Source organism: Rhinolophus sinicus, linkage group LG07 (genome assembly GCF_036562045.2).
Source record: "Rhinolophus sinicus isolate RSC01 linkage group LG07, ASM3656204v1, whole genome shotgun sequence".
In the NCBI taxonomy this organism is placed as follows: domain Eukaryota; kingdom Metazoa; phylum Chordata; class Mammalia; order Chiroptera; family Rhinolophidae; genus Rhinolophus; species Rhinolophus sinicus.
The window spans coordinates 125,897,421-125,915,310 of record NC_133757.1 but is presented as its reverse complement, the minus strand read 5'-3'; the positions used below and the strand labels follow the sequence as shown (position 1 = coordinate 125,915,310).

Sequence of the window (17,890 nt, the reverse complement as noted above, 5' to 3'; positions counted from 1 at the left end):
GCTGCCTCCTTTCCTGCTGCTCCTCTTTCTCCAAGTTCTAGGTTAATCACATTTAAGGATCTTAAGTACAGTAATTCCTCTTGTATTTAGGAAGCTTGCCAGCTACCAAATCAACAGACACCACTAAAAGATGAGGGTCAACAAAGACCGCATCTCAAAAAGAAATCCTAACCAACACTGCAGGGAGGCGTGACAAGTTTTCCTCTGGGAATTCAACAAAGCAAATAAGACTGAGATGGAATGTGCTCAAGAATGAACCATAAATCGAGACAAGCAACAATTATGCTGTCTGCTATCAATCATGTGCCGTGAAAAACAATATGTCTGAAAGCACTGTGCCTTTAAGTGGGCAAACAAATTCCAGAGGAAGAGCAGTTGCAGAACATTGCTTTAATGCAAATTTGTGCGAGAACTAGGAAACCAAGTGGAAAAAGGCAAATGGACAACATTAGCTCCGAGCATCAGAGCGCGTACACTAAAAACGAGCCTCCGGGTCGGGTTGGCCGTCGCGTGGGCGGGGGAGGACCTCTGCCGCCTTGTGTGTTCAGAGCTATTTTTCCTTTTGGTGACTTTTCCAAACATGAATCCTCTCATACAAAAGGCAGCAACGAGCTACTGCTTGAGAAGGATGCAGACGCATGAGAAAGAACCCACACGCGTGTTCAGCATTAATCGTCTTTCTTGCGATTCTGTCTCTATGTTCTCCCATGTGATAGACTGCTATTTGTTAACGTGGGCTTTGTTTAGGAGTGGGTGAAGTGAAAAAAAAATTTCCGTCTCAAGAAAGAATTCTATGCTACAACCTGAATTTTTAGAATCACTTCTGTAACTGTTAATATCGTTAATACTCACAGTGTGTTATTTAAATTATCTATGCATTTTTCTGAGCAACCAAAGCTTGCCTTTCCCCCACAGAAACACATTAATAACAAAAAATACCTTACAGCTTAAATTTAGAGTAGTCCATGCTGCAACTGGTAATGTTAAATATACTATCACTATATTCTTAAAATTCTTCATGTTTTGGTAGCGACATCGGTTTCTTAGTAACTAACGTGAAAATTAATATTCACACTGCTAGCCACATAATTGATAACCTGGTGAATTCACGTATACATATATTAGAGTGATTTTTAAACATGAAATTCAGAGATACAGCCAACTAACCAGAAGTTACGAATAGAGGAACGATGTTTGATAATCTCACCACTAAATGCTCAGTTTATTTTGAACGTTTAATAGCATCTTTCAACCATAACAGCCCCTAATTAGACAGCCCTTGGTAGCCACTGTGCATCGTATACTCACTCTGAGTACTAACTGCTTTATAGACACTACACCCTATGCAATAGGAAATATGTTACAGATGAGGAAACTGTCACTAAGAGTCTGTAGCTCTTCTCATCTGCAGCAGCAGCCCTCAAATCCAGGGCATTCTGAGTCTAGGGCGCATGTTCAGAACCTGATGCTACGCTGACGCCAGCACCACCTGGCTATTTGAGGAAAACTGGTCTTGAAACTGAAACCCAATCAGAACAGTTTCAAAATCTAATCTTGAAAGTGTCATGATTAATAACAGTTTTCTTAAAAAGAACTGGTTGGTCCTATTCGTGGGCCATCCAAAGAACATGATTACACCAACACTGAACACGGCCAGTAGCCATCAGACACAGGATCGGCCACGTTTGTCCCCGTCCCACACATGAACTGTGAAATGGGTTAGGTCCCAGGACCATCCACGGGGGAAAGGTAACTTCCCACTGAAGGGCCAGGTCGATGCCCCCTTAAGCCACTGCTCAAACTCAGCCTCACCAGAGGGGTAGACCACAGCTGCTCTGTGACCCCTGCCTGGTAAGATGCAAGATGGGAACATGTCACCTGCGCTGATTTCTAGGCAAACACTTGCTGTGAGCTAATCTCTCCTTCAGACCTAGACTCCAATTTCAGGAATTCTGAGGATGAGAGGACCAAATGCAGCGACCCCAGGAAGAAGAAATGAGACAAATCCAGAAGGTGAGACATTCTCCTGAACAACTGGCCTGGTGCCTTCAACAAGTCACTGTCAGGAAGAACAAGAGACCGTTCTGGAATGAGAGACTTCAGAGACACAACACCGGACGCTCTGCGTGACCCGACTACATTCTGCTTCAGACCATCTGCCTAGGACCTTGTGGGGGCAGCTCTGGGAACGTGACCATGACGGGCTGTCTGACAATGGTCAGAGTGGTCACCGCTTCACGTACACAGATAACTGGACTATAACACGGCAGTGTTCTTACTCACAAGAGATGCACACTGAAGTATTTAGAGGTAAAATGTTAAAACACCTAGATTTTACTTTTAAATACTTCAATATAAACACAGAGTTTTTTTAAAGAGGGGGGTCATTTGCAAAAACAATTACAAAAAAAAATGAGTACAAATGGTTCAAGTTTCAAAAGTCAAAAATGCTCCAGTGTCAAGGGTTATGGTTCACTGGACAAAATGATACATGGAGAAGTTTTCATCTCAAGAGGCCTCCTCACAACCCCCCACAAAGTGCTTAATGAAAAAAATTTAAAGTAAAATATCGACTTTTAAAAGCTCCCCTAATAGAACTGTAGAGAAACTTTTGGGCTTGTTATATCAATGTTCAGAATCAGTTGAGAGGAATTGGAAGATCGAAATTATAACATAATGTTCCAGAACGATCACCACTGAGGCAATGGATGTTGCTTTTCATACTGTCTTTATCGCACGTGCTTCATTTCTGTACCCAAGTGGGCACTGTTTCCTTCGTACATTAATAAACATCCTTTGTTCTGAGCAGATACCCAGCAGATGAGGACGTTTAGTTTAGACAATATCTGGCGGGGAGACTGGCCTTCAGGTAAGGCCTGACCACTAGCTCCACACGCGCTTTGCTGGGTCGCTGTGGCTGCCAGTGCTGGTCCTTCACTCCCTGGGGGCACTGTGAAGGCTACTGATGAAAAGCAGGACAGACGCAGCGTCCTCAGGACATGAATCAACGGAATTCAGGTACAAACAGGTGAGACCTACAGAGCAAAGAAATTCTCTCCAGGGAGCCTGCAGCCTAGTACAAAGATCAAAGCGTGGCTTTTTCTATTTAAGGAAATTTAAACACACGGTAGCTGCCTTCGGATATGGAAAGAATAGATTCAAACATTTAAGCAAAATAAAACAAGAATAAGGAAAACAAACCTCAGGCCCAGCTGCCTGCAGACCACTTCTGCATCTGCGTCGTCCCACTGGTCGTCACAGATGGTCCCCCACTGGCCAGCGTGGTAGAGTTCCACGCGGCCCTCGCGTGCAGTGTTCCCACCGGCAAGGCGGAGGCCGGGGGACGCTGGGCCTGTGCCATGGGAAATGCAAACAAATTAACCTACGTATTTACACTGAGCCATAAGTCGGATATGACCTAGTCCTTTGCCATTCTCAATAATTAAATAGCTTTTAGGAGGCCGCTTCAGTGAGCTGGACATATACACACATATCTACTATATTTTATGATAATCTCAACCAATTAAAATACTCCAGGATGAATTATTTCACACAAACAGCTCTTAAGAGGAACCCATCTAAATCCACCTTTCCCCAACAACCTTGGAAACCAGACGAGACACATTCAAAAGCGCAGTTACTGGAAACACATTTGATTTTCATGGTACTGTGGAGGTGACACTGATTTTTTATTTCCAGTGACTTAAGCATTACCGATCTGTAATGACTAAGAATGGCACTTATGCCTGTAACGTACTTGTTTTCAGTACAGAAATGTGTTTACATCTGTGGAACCAAGTCAAAATTAACATCTAACACATTATAACAAGTTGGTGGACATCACGGCCAGTAGCTTCAAAAAACAAGACTGAAAATTCATCTGGGTCCAAATCAAACAGCAAAGGCTTCCCAGGGCAGGTCCCCTGTGGCCCACGGTGGCCTTGCCTAGCCCTTGTGGGCTTCTGAGTTTCTCTCTGTTCCTGGCCTCGCCCACTAGGCGACAGCCCTCTTCCTTCTGCGCCCGGACACTTGGAGTTGGACGCTACCTCAGGGGCCGCGTGCTGGCTGCTCCTTCTGCTGCGGATTCTCCCACAGATGTTCACAAGGCCACCTCCTTGGCATTATTCAACTTGGAAACGTCCTTCTTGCGGGAGGCCAGCCCTGGCAACCCCAGCTAACAGAGCTCCCTAAGTAAGGGCCTTCCTACCACACTGCCTCCTGTGTCTTCCTCGGAGGACTCATGTTTACTGAAAATCATCATTGATTTCACGGTTTCATGCCAAGTTCTGCGTCCTCTCCACTGGAATTGAGGACAGAGAGAGTGCTTTCCCTGTCACTGTGTGTCAGGCACCGAGCACAGAGAAGGCAGGGAATAAACACGCTGACTACTGGACCGGCAAGTGAGAAAAGCCTGTCCCCAACCGGGAGAGATGATTGGCACTACGCACTCATCCCATTCTGGCTAATAAACAGGTACGTGGCAGCTGCTGGGTGCACGGTGTGGCCCAGGTGCTACAGGGCATTCGAAGCCCTAGGGCCGCGTCTGCCCAAGGACAGGACAAACAGAGTACAGACAAGAGGTCAGCAAGAAGACCCACCAGGGGCTCAGAAGCCAGGCAGCTTGCCCACCACTGGGGGGTGTCGGGCGGGGGGGGTGTCATGGTATCTCTCCTGAAGAGGCTGGGAGCAGAGGAGGGCCAAGGTGGAAGATTCCAGAAGTCAGAGATGGGGAGTGTGTGTCAGGCAAAATGAGAAAGCACTGAAGCACAGCGTTGAGTGTGCTTGGGAAACAGTGAGGCAGCCTGATTTTTCTGGAATAAAGGATGTGATATGGTGAAAGGTTCAGAACAGGCTGGGTCCCTGTGAGGGAATTTAGTGGCACCTTTTGCCAAGGCTGACTAATCATTCACCCACATGAACTATGCCTCTAACTCCTCCAGCGTAAGCGGCTGTCAGTGAGTGGTATCTGGATATGCATAGTTATATTCAAATATCATATGTGAGCTTTGCAGCCGAGATTCAGATCAGTGCATATCTGCGTACACTCGTACTCTGATCAATCTGTAATACATCAGTCAGCTAGCACTTGCCGTTTGTAAAAGGACCAAGATAGGTTTAATCAGCATAACTGCCCTTAGTATTGTAATATTATATATTAGCTTCTCATAAGTAACTGACAGCTGAATTATGGCAGGAAACAAATTTGCATGTAATCATGTTTATTTTTCATTTAAAAAGCTTGGAAAATATAGAAAAAAAATGATGAAAAAATGTGTAAGTTTCTTGAGTTATTATATATGTATACTTAAAATTCTCATTGACTTAACAGTTTACATGCCAATCGTCTGCCTCCTCTACGCCTACCCCCACGGTAAGCTTAGAGAAAACTAAGAAACAAACATTTTCAAAGAGGAAATTTAAATCACCTGCAAGCCAGAACCATCATGGCATATTACCTTACCATTTTTCAAGGTCGTGTTTAATTTTAAAACATGTGGTTTTTCTGGTTGTATAAGTAATTGTGAAAATATAGAAAAGCTCAAGGACAAAACTGAGTCAACATCCTACATCCTCCCAGCAAACACACAAAAAATCATTAGAAAGAGAATTCGGTGGCATGTGTGACTCATGCTTAACTTACGGGCAAATACAAGTCCCAGGCGTTTTCATGTAGGTTATTTCCTACATCCGGATTGTGTACACAGTCTACTCCATAAGTGTGGGCACAGCGGTTGGACGAGACAACGAGACACTAACAGGTAGCTCCCTGCTGAAAGGACGTGTGGAAGGTCCCCCACAGGGCCTGAGGGCGGACTCGGTGATGGCTGTCTGAGCGCCTCGCTTTTACTTCTCATTTAACTTCCCACCAGAGCATCTGTTTTTCATTCTTACTTCCAATTTATAAATGACCTTAAATTTACCTTTGCAACCAGAATATAAACAAGTGGATAGATTATAGAGTAGGAAGGGTTAAAAGGGGGAAATAGGTATCCCAGAAGGAAAAGTTATTGTTGCAAAGCTTTCACTTACCTCACTACTTGAAAAACCCTGAGCCTTTACCAGCCAGGTAGAGCACAAATGCGAGCAGTGCTCTGCAAAAGCACCACGGAGGCCGCCTCACACCATCCTTGGAGCAGCAGCGCATAAACGTGCACTTGCCAAAAGCAGCTGTACCCAAAGGTGGGGAAGCAAGGAAGAAACGGGGACACTACACACATCGGGACGTCGCATGCACCTCGCCCAGCCAGAACGGCCTGCGGCTTTCAGGGCACCCCTGTGCCCAGCCTGTGCCACAGCCTCGGGGCTTCCAGCCCACTCACAGGAGGGACTAAACTGGGTCTCTGTACGTTCTCTGGTGGGAGCCTTGTTCTTCTTTCCAAACCTGTACTCAGTCAGAAACCACTGCCCGGGACTAGCTGCTAGCACTTCAAGACCTGGGACATCTGCTCGTGTTGCTACCCGAAGGAAAATGCCAAAGGGATGCTGTGGCAGTGCGGTCGCCTCAGGCTGTGGTCACACATCACCATGTACCATGATCTGCAGAAACCCATCAGCCACTGAAAAACAGCTGTCCCCTCCTGCACTTACGTTCATATGAACGCATGCGTATCCCTATATGCTGGTCGCCTCGTGCCCAGGGTAGGGACGAGGCTTGGAAGGAGACCTTATCCAAGGGAGAGACTCATTTCATGGGATGTGCTGTCTACGACCCAAAGGAGAACACCGCTACCACGGTCATATTTCATCCCCTAAGCAAACATATTTTGTTATAAGTGCTGTATTTTATATCTGGTTTCAAGATGACCTTCTACCTTGATTCCATCATGATTTTCCATATGAAAACAACAAAAAGTGTTTCATACGCAGTATAAAACAGTTCTGTAAGCAAATTAGATAAAACAGAAAGCATGTTAAAAGTGAGGTCCAACGGAATTCAAATCGTTAGACAAACTCCGACTGAAGCCTGCTGAATTAGACTGCAGGACGTGAGGATTCCGGCTTCGTCTGTCTTTAAACTCTTTCAGGAAGAGACTTAACTAAGACACTTGTATCATTTGGAATCCTGTGGAACACACAATGAAAGTAAAACAAGAATAATATTTTTTTTACCATGGGAAAAGCTGCACGTGACAGCAGCTGCCATCTTCTGAGGACATGCCCCACTCTGCCAGATGTCTTTTTCACAAAGCAGTAGATTTTCTTCGTCTCCTCGGCAACGGACATTGCTCCAGTAAATGGGAATAAGGCCCAGATTGGAAAACGGGGCTTGTTTTGCTATTCCTTTTCTTCTGGAAGTATAACGACCGATGTGAGGTTTTCCAAATGTAGGTGAATTGTTATCAAAGCATTTGGAGTTTTTAAAATGCAAGAAAGCCATAAAGATGGATGTGGAAAGAAAAGAAAAACATAATGGGTTACACAAGTTTCAAAGAACTCAAAACGTCAGATCAGAACCCGGGTCGTTACCTATGTCAATCAGAATTCTTAATCAAGCTTCAACAACCAGTGGTTTGTGCGTGCCATTCCTATCTGTGGCTGATTTTAGAAGACAATGGGCAACTACGAAAGATGCAATGAGGGGACCGGGGTGACCTTGTGGACGGGATATATCATGTGGCCCAGTGAGACCTGGATTCTAGTGTGGACTCAGCTGTAGATCACTCTAAGCTGAGTGTCTCCAAGCTCTGCCTTCGGATGTAGAAAAGGAGAAGTCTAGATGCCAGGAGGGCCTTTTCTACTCCAACACTGCAGCCTAGCATTTTCAAAATGACTGTTGTTACTATATTCAAGCAAGATAATATCAAGAGAGGAAACTTATTCACATTTTCATAACCTTGTATGTAGTACATGCCAGCAAGACTTTGAAACCAATTAATAAAATAATAACATGCAGATAAGCTCTGCTTTGAACTCATCTAATCTATATACTTTATAAGTAACCTCTGATACATACAAATTGATATTAAATTTTAAAAAGATTAAATGCTTATCTGATTAACATGGTAATCTCTAGAACTGTCTCTATGCAACAGCTTCCATCAATCAAACAGTAAATATTTGGGGTACGTCTAAAATACTAATGTGTCTTAACAGCAATAATGCTGGGGTGCTCTGCTCCAATTGTCTGATGCTTTTGCTAAAAAGCGGACAACTGAGAGATGCCAGAGTACGCGGGTCAGCTTCCCTGCAGTGTGCACTCGCAGCCCAACAGTCTGCATTCTTTCATCAGTCAGAGGACGGGCAAGCACACGCGTTCACGTCTGCACTAGTGTCCCTGTCTTCTCATGGCAGTCTCACAGGGCACTGTGTCCCTCCCTGCTTCTCAGGGGTAATAAAAGCACATGGACATATGTATACGAAGGAAGACGCTGACACCAGCCTGCAAACTGGTTAGGTCTTCAGACCTCGGAAGAAAAAGCACCAAGTGAACATTCTTCGTGACCAAAATCAGTAATTGACATTCCTAACGCCATACACTTTCCAGACTCCAGCCTCCCTCCTTCTTTCATCCTGATTTATACCAATGCTCATTTTTAAAAATGAGTTTAGTACATTAAACCTATTTGCTGCTCTAATCGCATCAAAAGTCTGAACAAAATTTAAGCCTCCAAATTTGCCTTTCCTAAATGCTCCTTCCTCACCTTCCCACCAGGAAGGGAGGCAGCTGGCAAAGTTCTTACCAACCTGACTGGATTTGACTAACCTTTTCATTAGCGTCACATAATAGATACTATAGCTCACTGATTATTAACGCAAAATATCTGTACATTGCAACCCTTCGCTCAGTCTTTCAGACCCGTGTTTTCCATAACAAGGTATCTTCTGGCTTTCTAAAGATCTCTGGTGACAAAGGTAAAGAAAAACAAACAGCATGTGTACTCAGAAAAAAGAACAATAAAAATAACAACAAAATCAAAACCTCTTGTTCCAAAATGGAGCCTCTGTTTCTGGTGAAGCCACCTGGCACCAGGCAGAGGTGGAGGCCAGCGGACCCTGGTCCGTGTTAAGGAGAGGGCCCAGGCTGGGAAGGAGCCGGCAGCGACCCGGGACGGCCCTGCATCACCTGGGTAACGCCTGGACGTCCCCCAACCGGTCGCGGGACAAGGGCACTGGGGAACATCACCTCCTTCACACACAGAAGTGGATCTGTGGGTGGCTACAGGGAGACAGTTAAAAGCAAGTAATAGCAACCTAGAGCTGGCTGCGTGGTTACTGAGAAGTGACAATTCTTAGAATCAAATTCTGCTTCCGAGGACTAAACGATTATTTGGTTCAAGACAAACACCAATTGATGCTTTTACCTTCTGACGACTTAGCATCTGCCCGTTTCCTAGTCAGCAGGGTAGTGATATGTGAAGACATTTGGAGCACCTAACGAGTGAGAGAGCTCCTTCCCTCCACCCAGGGCCCTTTCTTTATAACTCTGTTGAGGGAAAGGAGAGTGAGGAGAGCACGGAGCCTTTCCAGGGCAACAATGGGTGACAGGTGCCCCCCATCATTCTCAGCCATCCGCATACTTATCTGGTGGAGGATGGGCGAACTCACCCCAGCTGCAGCTGGTGACAAATGACAGCGGCATCAGCGTCATCCCAGTGACTGCCGCAGACTGCGCCCCAAGCACCGTGAGCGTACACCTCCACTGTGCCTTCAAACTCACTTTTGCCACCGCGAAGTCGTACTGACCCTAAAGTGGAAAATAACCCCAAATCCTTTAACAGCAAATAATCATCTGAACACTCAGAACCAGACCTCAGTTAACAGGATTTCTCCATGGGGGTGTGTGGGGGGGGGCGGGGCGGTGAGACTCCCAGTCAGAGTGACTGGCCTCCAGTGTGCACAGCGCGTGCTGCTTTCTTTAAGGGATGCTTTCGCCTGGTGGGTTTTTTTTGTTTGTTTTTTGTTTTGGTAATTAACATCCCGATGTCAGTGCTACTTAAACCTTATTTTTTACGTAGGCAAACAGAAAGCCCAATTACAATTTTAAAAGGGGAAAAGTGGAAACATATAACGTCCGATATTGCATCCCGAGTGTTAGATTACATCCCACAGGAAGTGCTTATCATTTATGTATCACCTTCCTTCTTCACGTGAAGAAGTCATGCAAGAAACACAGAAACAAAAGTCTATCATCCACTTGTAACTTAGCTGTTATGGGCTGTGTTGTATCATCCATCTATGATTTGTTTTTCCACTAAGAAAGAGTAAAATGCTTGTCCCCCTCTAATCTCAAGTAGTTAGTAGTCATGACCATTCTAAAGATTATGTCTATGATTCCAAAATGGGGTTAGTGTTGAAAGCATCGCCTCTTGGTCTTAAGGAAACCACCATGCGGAAGTAGAATGGTTTGGCGTAACTGGATGGCCCTGGAAATTCACTTCCCCTCACATATCATCTCCACTTAGCTGTTCCATAGTCCACGATTTAAGTCACTCTTCTCAATCTTTAAAAGAGAGAACATTTAAGTTCCAGCACCCCCAGGAAAACTACCACTTTCAGTCCCAGCCTTTAGTGTGGATGGAGGCCCTCCATTCCTCTTCTCATGGGCCCTGGTTTGGGGGGTCCTTATGAAGGGCAGCAACTGGGAAACTTCAACAGACAAAATCCAACTCAGACAACTTAAGATTTGACAAAGTTCTATGAGAAGTCACTTAGGATGGCCTTTATTTTGTAGGTTAAGAAATTAAGTCTTACCAAAAATTCTAGCATATTTGGCACATTTTGAAGTTATTATACATGGCTTTAAATGTTTGCAAAACTATTAGATTCACAAATTATCCATCCATGTCATTTTCACTAGCCTAGTCATCTACCATTATTATTTTCCACATTGTCATCCTTGAAAAAAAAAATGTAACTATTTAAGAAAAGCAGATCCTAGTTTTCATGACAAACACAGTGTTATTTAATTCAAACAAAAGGCAATAATAGATGGAGACGAAGCATAGAACTGCGAAGGCCTGATTATTCAGGGGAGGACATGGGCATGGTCTCTCATACGGCAGCTAATCTAAAACTCATTCATATATCCTAAACCTCTTCAATTCAGGGTAAGCAGGAGGAAGCCCTGTCTCACTCAGTGAAAAGTGTGAACTGCCGAATATTTTTAAAGAAAAATGTCTGAAGAGTTTAAAGGAACTTTAACGATGTTTTAATCACAAAATCTCTTCTCTAGAGACCCACATGGTATTAGGCATTTTACAAATGCCAGCGGTCTATTTCCTTTGAAGGACTTCATTTGTTCACCTCAAACAGTATTTGAAATGATAGTTACTCTATTATCTCTTTATTAGTCCCCACCCTCCATCAAATGACTCAAGTCAAAAGGTTGAAAATTCTCATAGTGGAAACAAACTGGACATCTACTTACACAGGTTAAATAATCAGAATAAAATATAAAAAAGTGCCTAAATCACTAAAAGGCTATCAAGAAGAAATGATGCATGCATATCATGTAAAAATATAAGGCATTTAGAGATGAGAAGGTGAAAACTGCATGAAGTGTAACTGTTACCTCAACACCCATCTAAGAACAATAATAGAGTTGTTTCCAGTCAACTACCAGTTCTGCCATCATGTCTCTGATGTTTCAGACATGCTGTGAAAGCCTGAATTCACTGTATCTGCTGTGTGGCAAGAAATGTGCAGCTCTCATCCAACTTTCCTTTACAAGTGAACACAAATATTTGCAGTTGTGGGAAGCATGGTCTTAAAAGGATGAAACAGTAAAGCAGTCCACAAAGGTCATGCCCTGGTAAAATCACTGATATTGCTATCCTAGTAACAATAAAGTTCTTCGGATAAATTCTAGACCAGATTCTTTATTTGGCAAAAACTGCTCAATTGTCACCATCTTTCATTATCAAAACGTGATTCCCTCCTCCTTCGTCCACACTCTCTTTTCCAGCCGGTCACTCGGTGATGGCCCCTGGTCTGAGCTAACGTCCGTGGACCGCACCCAGTGGACCCAGGACCGCTCTTGTCTCTAAGTCTCTCAAGTGCCATTTTGATGAAAACTATTCTGTTCTAAATAGTCCTATTTTTAAAATGTGTCGAAAATAATTTAAAATCTGAAGTCTCAAACAGAGGTTTTAGATCAACTGTAATAGGCATAACAAATGTATACACTAACCCAGCGAGTGCAGAAAGTCTGGACTGTAAAGTTATGCGTGATGGCATGTCATGGAGAGGAGTCCTGAGTTCATGAAATGAACTGGTCCAAAAACAAAAGTGAAGTGAGAAGAAAGGAAAGAAAAGAAAAGGAAAAAAACAGTCAACTGTACCAGTCTGCTGGTATTGCAACCACCTAAAGGTGAAATGTGCTAAGGTCCAATGATGCTCAGAATTCAATTATCTTGATTCTCTTCCAAAAATGTGGAACTTTTTTGTCATTTTACTGTACTACCATTTTTCTTCTATGTAGTTATAGCTCCAGCTTCATAAAGAAAAGGAATATAAAAGATTCATATTATAGAAATTTGCTCTATGGGCAACTGCTAGAAAACAGGAATTCCCCAAACAAAAAGACATTGCACGGGGCTCCCTGTAACCATTTTACGTGTCTCGATCAATACAAGGTAATGGGAGAAGCAGCGCAGACTAGATTAAAATTCCCTTTGCAGTCTCATTGGTTTGTCATCCTTTAAGGTTACTGTGGTGGGTTGAATACTGTGTCCCCGAAAAGATGTTCAAGTCCTAACCTCCAGGCCCTACGAATGTGACTTTGTGTGGAAACGGGCTTTGCAGAGGACGAGGTTAAGAGGAGGTCATCGGGGTGAGTTCTAGTCCAATATAACGGAGTTCTTATTCGAAGGACATATGTGGACACAGACACGCACAGAGGGGGAGGCCATCTGACACTGGCCTCGCACGCCCACAGCCAGGGAAGCAGCAGAAGCTGGGAGACAGCCCTGGAACAGCTCCGCGCCTCGTGCCTTCAGCGGGAGCCTGGCTCTGCCCACACCTCGATCTTGGACTTGGAGTGTCCAGGCTGTGAAACAGTCAGTCTCTGTTGTTTAAGCCAATCAGTCTGTGGTGACAGCAGCGCAAGCAGCAGCTGTGGTACTAAGGCTCCTGGGCCACGTACCTCCTCATACGCAGGGCTGCAAGGAGGCCTACAAGCAATGTCAGGAAAAGAACTGAAGCTCAGCTGCCTTTTTCTCTAAATCCACCTCCCTGCAAAGGTCACCAAATGAAGAGATACGCCTATCTAGTTACCTGTGTCAAACGTACTTAGACAATAGCATTCGCTCGCTTGAAGAGAAAGAAAAGAACAACAAAAAGAAAAGGTCCATCTCAGTAGAGTTTTCCGAATAGAATTAATAATAAATATTGTTAATCTTTTAAAATCACCGTTTGATAAATGAGTAAAATAGCGTTATCACAGAAATCCTTTCTCATCTATTACTGAACTTCACAGAGGCACAAAATAATTAATTTTAGCCATTTCTATCTTTGTAGCGGGATCAGAAAAGAACGCATGCTGGTAACATCAGTTATTGTTCAGACTCTTGACAAAAAGTAATATGTAATGCTGAAAGTGATACAGAAAATTCAGTTTATGAACTATTCAAAAGAATAGGGAAAAAAAGAATAGGAAAAAGCCTATTACACATTAGACAATTTAGTCCACATATTTGACAAAAGAATTAAATGCAGTCCTATGTGTTACACCAAAAGCAACACTGGGAAATATATTAACTGCCCATGTCCTATCATACTTATGAAATATACAGAAAATTTGCATCGCCTAAAAATAACTGAATTGGGGGCTGTCAGTTGAACTTTTCACGTACAATAGGGGAGGCTAGATTAACTTTGATGTTATTTTCTTCCTATGTCCTATTTGGCAGTACTAAGTTATCCTATTTTTGTCTACGATTATATTCACTCATGACTGAAACCAGTTTTAGCATTGTGAATTGGTAGATTTTCTTGAATCATGCCATGTCAAAACGAGAGCAAATCATTTTTAACGTATGGAGCATCCCCCTGAACCGAGATCCAACTGAACTGAATCTGCCTCCATTACTTCACATCTATAATTCATATTAATTGTCATGTATTATTCATGTAGACGTTAGTACTGAGAAGAGAATCTGAACTGGTCTAGTTCAAAATCAGGGAGTATCCTCCGAATAAGCAAGGCTACCCATTTACATTGGGTTTATTAGAAACTTACAAACCTTATCAATCATTTCTTGGTTTAAAACATTATACAGTACAACGCAAAAGAAGAAGACTCCATACATTGTAAAGTTATGGTACACTAACATTAGATGCATATAACCCTAGCAGAAAATTTCACCAGTTGTGTGTCTCTGAACTGTTCACACATGAGCAGATGGTCTGAGTATTACCATTTGACTGTACAGCACTGGGTGATAAACTCAAACTACTCCTAATAGCGAGCTTCTTATCTGTCTCCCAGGGCAGGTATCATAGGAGAGGTAATGAAAATGCTTAATATTCTTCTGACATCTCAGTCAGAGGGTGGGTGTCCTCTACCAGAGGACACAGGTGACTTTATTCATCTTTGTAAATTCTGCTCCCAGTGTGAGCGCAGTAAACATTTAATGAATATATCCTTGTCTTGTTGCAAGAATAAGCATTTCCCACTCTTTGTATCTCTCTGGTGATCCTAATAAAAGGCATTGACGCCGAATATGCAAGCCTGGCTTGTAGGAGAGGAAAAAAAAATCTCATGACTTTAGTGCATTGCAGACAACATTTTTATTACTATTGCACTGATTCGCAGGAAGAGAGAGGAGGGGTAAGAGGAGGGAACTACTCTGGAAAAGGAAGATGGTAAAGAGGCAAAAATAACCTTTTCCTGATTTCCTAACAAGGACACGTCAACCAGGTAGAAGACAGTCTGAATCAGTCGTTCCCAACTCGCAGCAGGATGGCTGCCTACTTTGCAGACAGAAGGGGGCATTTCAGAGGACTGCGGGTCTTTGAGTCAATCCAGGGGCGGGAGTGGGGGATGCTTAAGATCTAGAATTAAACCATGTTTTCCTAACATCCATATTCCTAACAAGTATGGAACTATCCGTTTCACTTAAAACAAGTAAACATGCTTTACCAATCAAATCTGGGTGGAAATGTTTCATCCACATATTGTTAAGAAAATGCATGTAGGGTTTCATAGCATGATTTTTAAAATTACTTATGACTATTTTTAATTGCACTAAGTTCCCCAAATGTAAGGACAACCCCCTAACCACACTTGTGAGCAGACCCAGTTGGTTCTGCACCACAACTGTTTTGCTTCCTCCTGCGGGGCTGTCCCCACGTGTGCGGGCCTGGATCCTGGCTATCTAGGTAACCATGCCCGTTGTAGTTTCCTTTCTGAGAATGCCACAGTCTTGGCCAGTGGAATGCGGGAGAAAGTCTGTGGGAAATTCTAGGAAGGTTCCCTTGCTCTTTCTAGGGGGCCTGTGTGAAGAGGGGCCCTCTCTTTCTTCTGCAAATTGCTCTATCTCAGTGTGAAACCTGGAATAACCACTAGCATAATAATAAAAGCCACATTTAGAGAACAAAGGTGTCAAGAGAGTAGCAGAGGAACAGAGCTGGACCATGTTGGAGGCTGACTTCTTGTAATAGGAACACCAAGATCCTTATTACTTCAGTCACTGTGAATTGGGTTTTCCATTCTTGGCCATCGAAACCATCCTAAACGCTCCAAGCCACACGCATACCCACATTCATAATTATCATTTGTTTTCTCTTCCAAATTTACCACAGGCGTTTTTATTTTCAGTTAGTCATAATGTATATACATTTTGTATCTATCTTTTCTTCTTAACATTATCATAAGCACTTCTCTATTACACGTACGCGTATGTGGTCCCAGACAGTCACTCATAAAAGGCAATAGTAACTGGGTATCTCATTTTCTTCTTAAAAACATCTTCACACAAACAGTCAGATAATACCCTAGGTCACAGTACTTTCTATCTGCCTTACCGGAAAAGCAGATTGAACTCAATATGTAAAATCCAGCCAGGAAATATATCAAATCTGGCATTGTTAATAAATGTATTTCAGCACCTGCTACACAAAATCAAGATGCAGCATTTAAAAGAAGGGACAGATTTCAGCCAACTTCTTAATTAACATTCACTTCAAACACCAGATGGGCTTCAAAGAGTACGGCATGTTAGCAATAGTTCTCTTCCCGCAAGTCCGCTCTCTCTATTTGTTTTGATGCAGGAGATTTGCGTGGGCAGTGCACGTGAATGGATCAGAGGAACATGACAAAGGTCAGATCGATGAGTCATTCTTTCTGGTACCGGAGCATTATCATTTATTGTACCTGTTCCTCCCATAAGTCATCAGTCACCTGTGGTTGGGTGCCACTGGGCTGCTATAGCCAAGAGGACCTCCTAACCCAGTGTCAAACAAGTTGCCCATCTGCCTTGACCAACAGAGACTGGAAAGTGACTTCCCTTCCTCGTCAGGCAGCTCTAAGTTACTGCAGCTCTAAGGTATTGTTGGGCAGGGAGGGGTCACTTGCCCGTTCATTCTTCCTGCAGAACCGTGAGACTAACCTGGCTCGCATTCAGTTAATAACCAGATGCTGGTACACTAAGTTGTCATTGTCCCACACTGGTCACAGAAACGCCAGTGCTGCCATTTTCTAAACCACACAAAAGCTACCATAGCGTGCCTTACCTTGGTCCTCACCTGCAGGGGGAAGTCACAGAATGGTGGACCCAGGTGGTCGGCACGATCACCCACCACTGTGTTTTATGTGTGTTCTGATGGCCTCCATCGCTCTCCCTGACTGGGACAAAAGGTCTGAGGCATCCAAACCACCTTGACTGCCCACCAGGAATGCACATTCTTGAGCCAGATCCAAAGAAAACATAAACTAGAGCCCAGGTATCTCCATTGTAACGCTCCCCAGACGACTTTCCTGCTCAGGAGAACTCACTAGTTGGGCTGACTCAGGGTGTGCCGCTCCCCCCAGTGATCCTTAATTCCCAATCGGCAAGTCTCACACAAGCAGGGCCCAGACACCACCTTTCTCCTTCTCAGACATTCCAGCCGCTGGGGTGACCCAGCCTGCCCAACTCACCTGAGATCCCAGCACCGCTTCAACTAGGCTTCAACCAGCTCCCCACCTTGGGGCCCCGACTTCCTCATTTCTCTTGATGCAACCAGATATGTAACTCGGGCCTCCGGCTTATTTTTTAGAGAAGGGATCTCATTACTACAAATGTTCTTTCCTTTTGTCCTAGTCACTTTTTGTAAAGGGAAAAAGAAAGAAAACCCTGAATATTTTCAAATCATAAGAGACTGGAAATCGTGTGCTTTGGACCAAACATAAGTCCCTTTCTTGTCCTTAGAGGAGCCTGTAAGCCACAAAAAATAGGACCATTAGACTGCACAGATATTTCAACATGCTTATATGATTAAAGCACTAGAGCAAAAGGAGCTGTGAAGTGAAAATGTGCACTCGCTACCTTATAATGACGCCATGAGAATTCAACGGGAAAACTTATATAGAACACGCTTAGCCTAGCATCCGCCAGGTAGTGAATGCTCAGGAAAGCCTAGCAGTTATCATCGGGCCATGTTGTCTGGGGACGTTCTCACAGCTGGAGAAGTCCTTGAACCAGTCCATTCAAAACTTGCTTTTCTCCAGATAAGGAAACAACAGCTCTGGGGCATAGGAGTCTTACCCAACACTGCACAGCTCCTGGCAGAGCCAACACCAACAACTCGTGTTTTCTGAAGCCAGATTCCCTATTCCTTTCACCACGCCATGATAGCTTCATGCGCACTCCTACATGAAATTAGGGCCAAAAAGCCATCAAGTTCAGAATATGGCAGTCGTTTCGAAGGTATGAGTTATGCCCAATCAGAAGGTGAGAAGCAAATGACA

The 17,890-nt window shown here is 43.7% G+C and overlaps 1 protein-coding gene across 4 annotated transcripts in view; it reads right to left on the bottom strand.

Annotated features, from left to right (window-relative positions):
- Nucleotides 1-17,890, bottom strand: part of PRSS12 (serine protease 12) — a 98,470-nt gene that overhangs the window by 35,486 nt on the left and 45,094 nt on the right. For 3 of the 4 annotated variants that reach the window (XM_019744510.2, XM_074338566.1, XM_074338568.1), the window contains 3 exons: nucleotides 9,547-9,685; nucleotides 7,111-7,289; nucleotides 3,202-3,352 (listed from right to left, as the gene is read on the bottom strand). In XM_019744510.2, the coding sequence (XP_019600069.2) occupies nucleotides 3,202-3,352; nucleotides 7,111-7,289; nucleotides 9,547-9,685 (469 nt within the window). The remainder of the gene's footprint in view (nucleotides 1-3,201; nucleotides 3,353-7,110; nucleotides 7,290-9,546; nucleotides 9,686-17,890) is intronic. The other variant, XM_074338567.1, reaches the window with a different exon arrangement.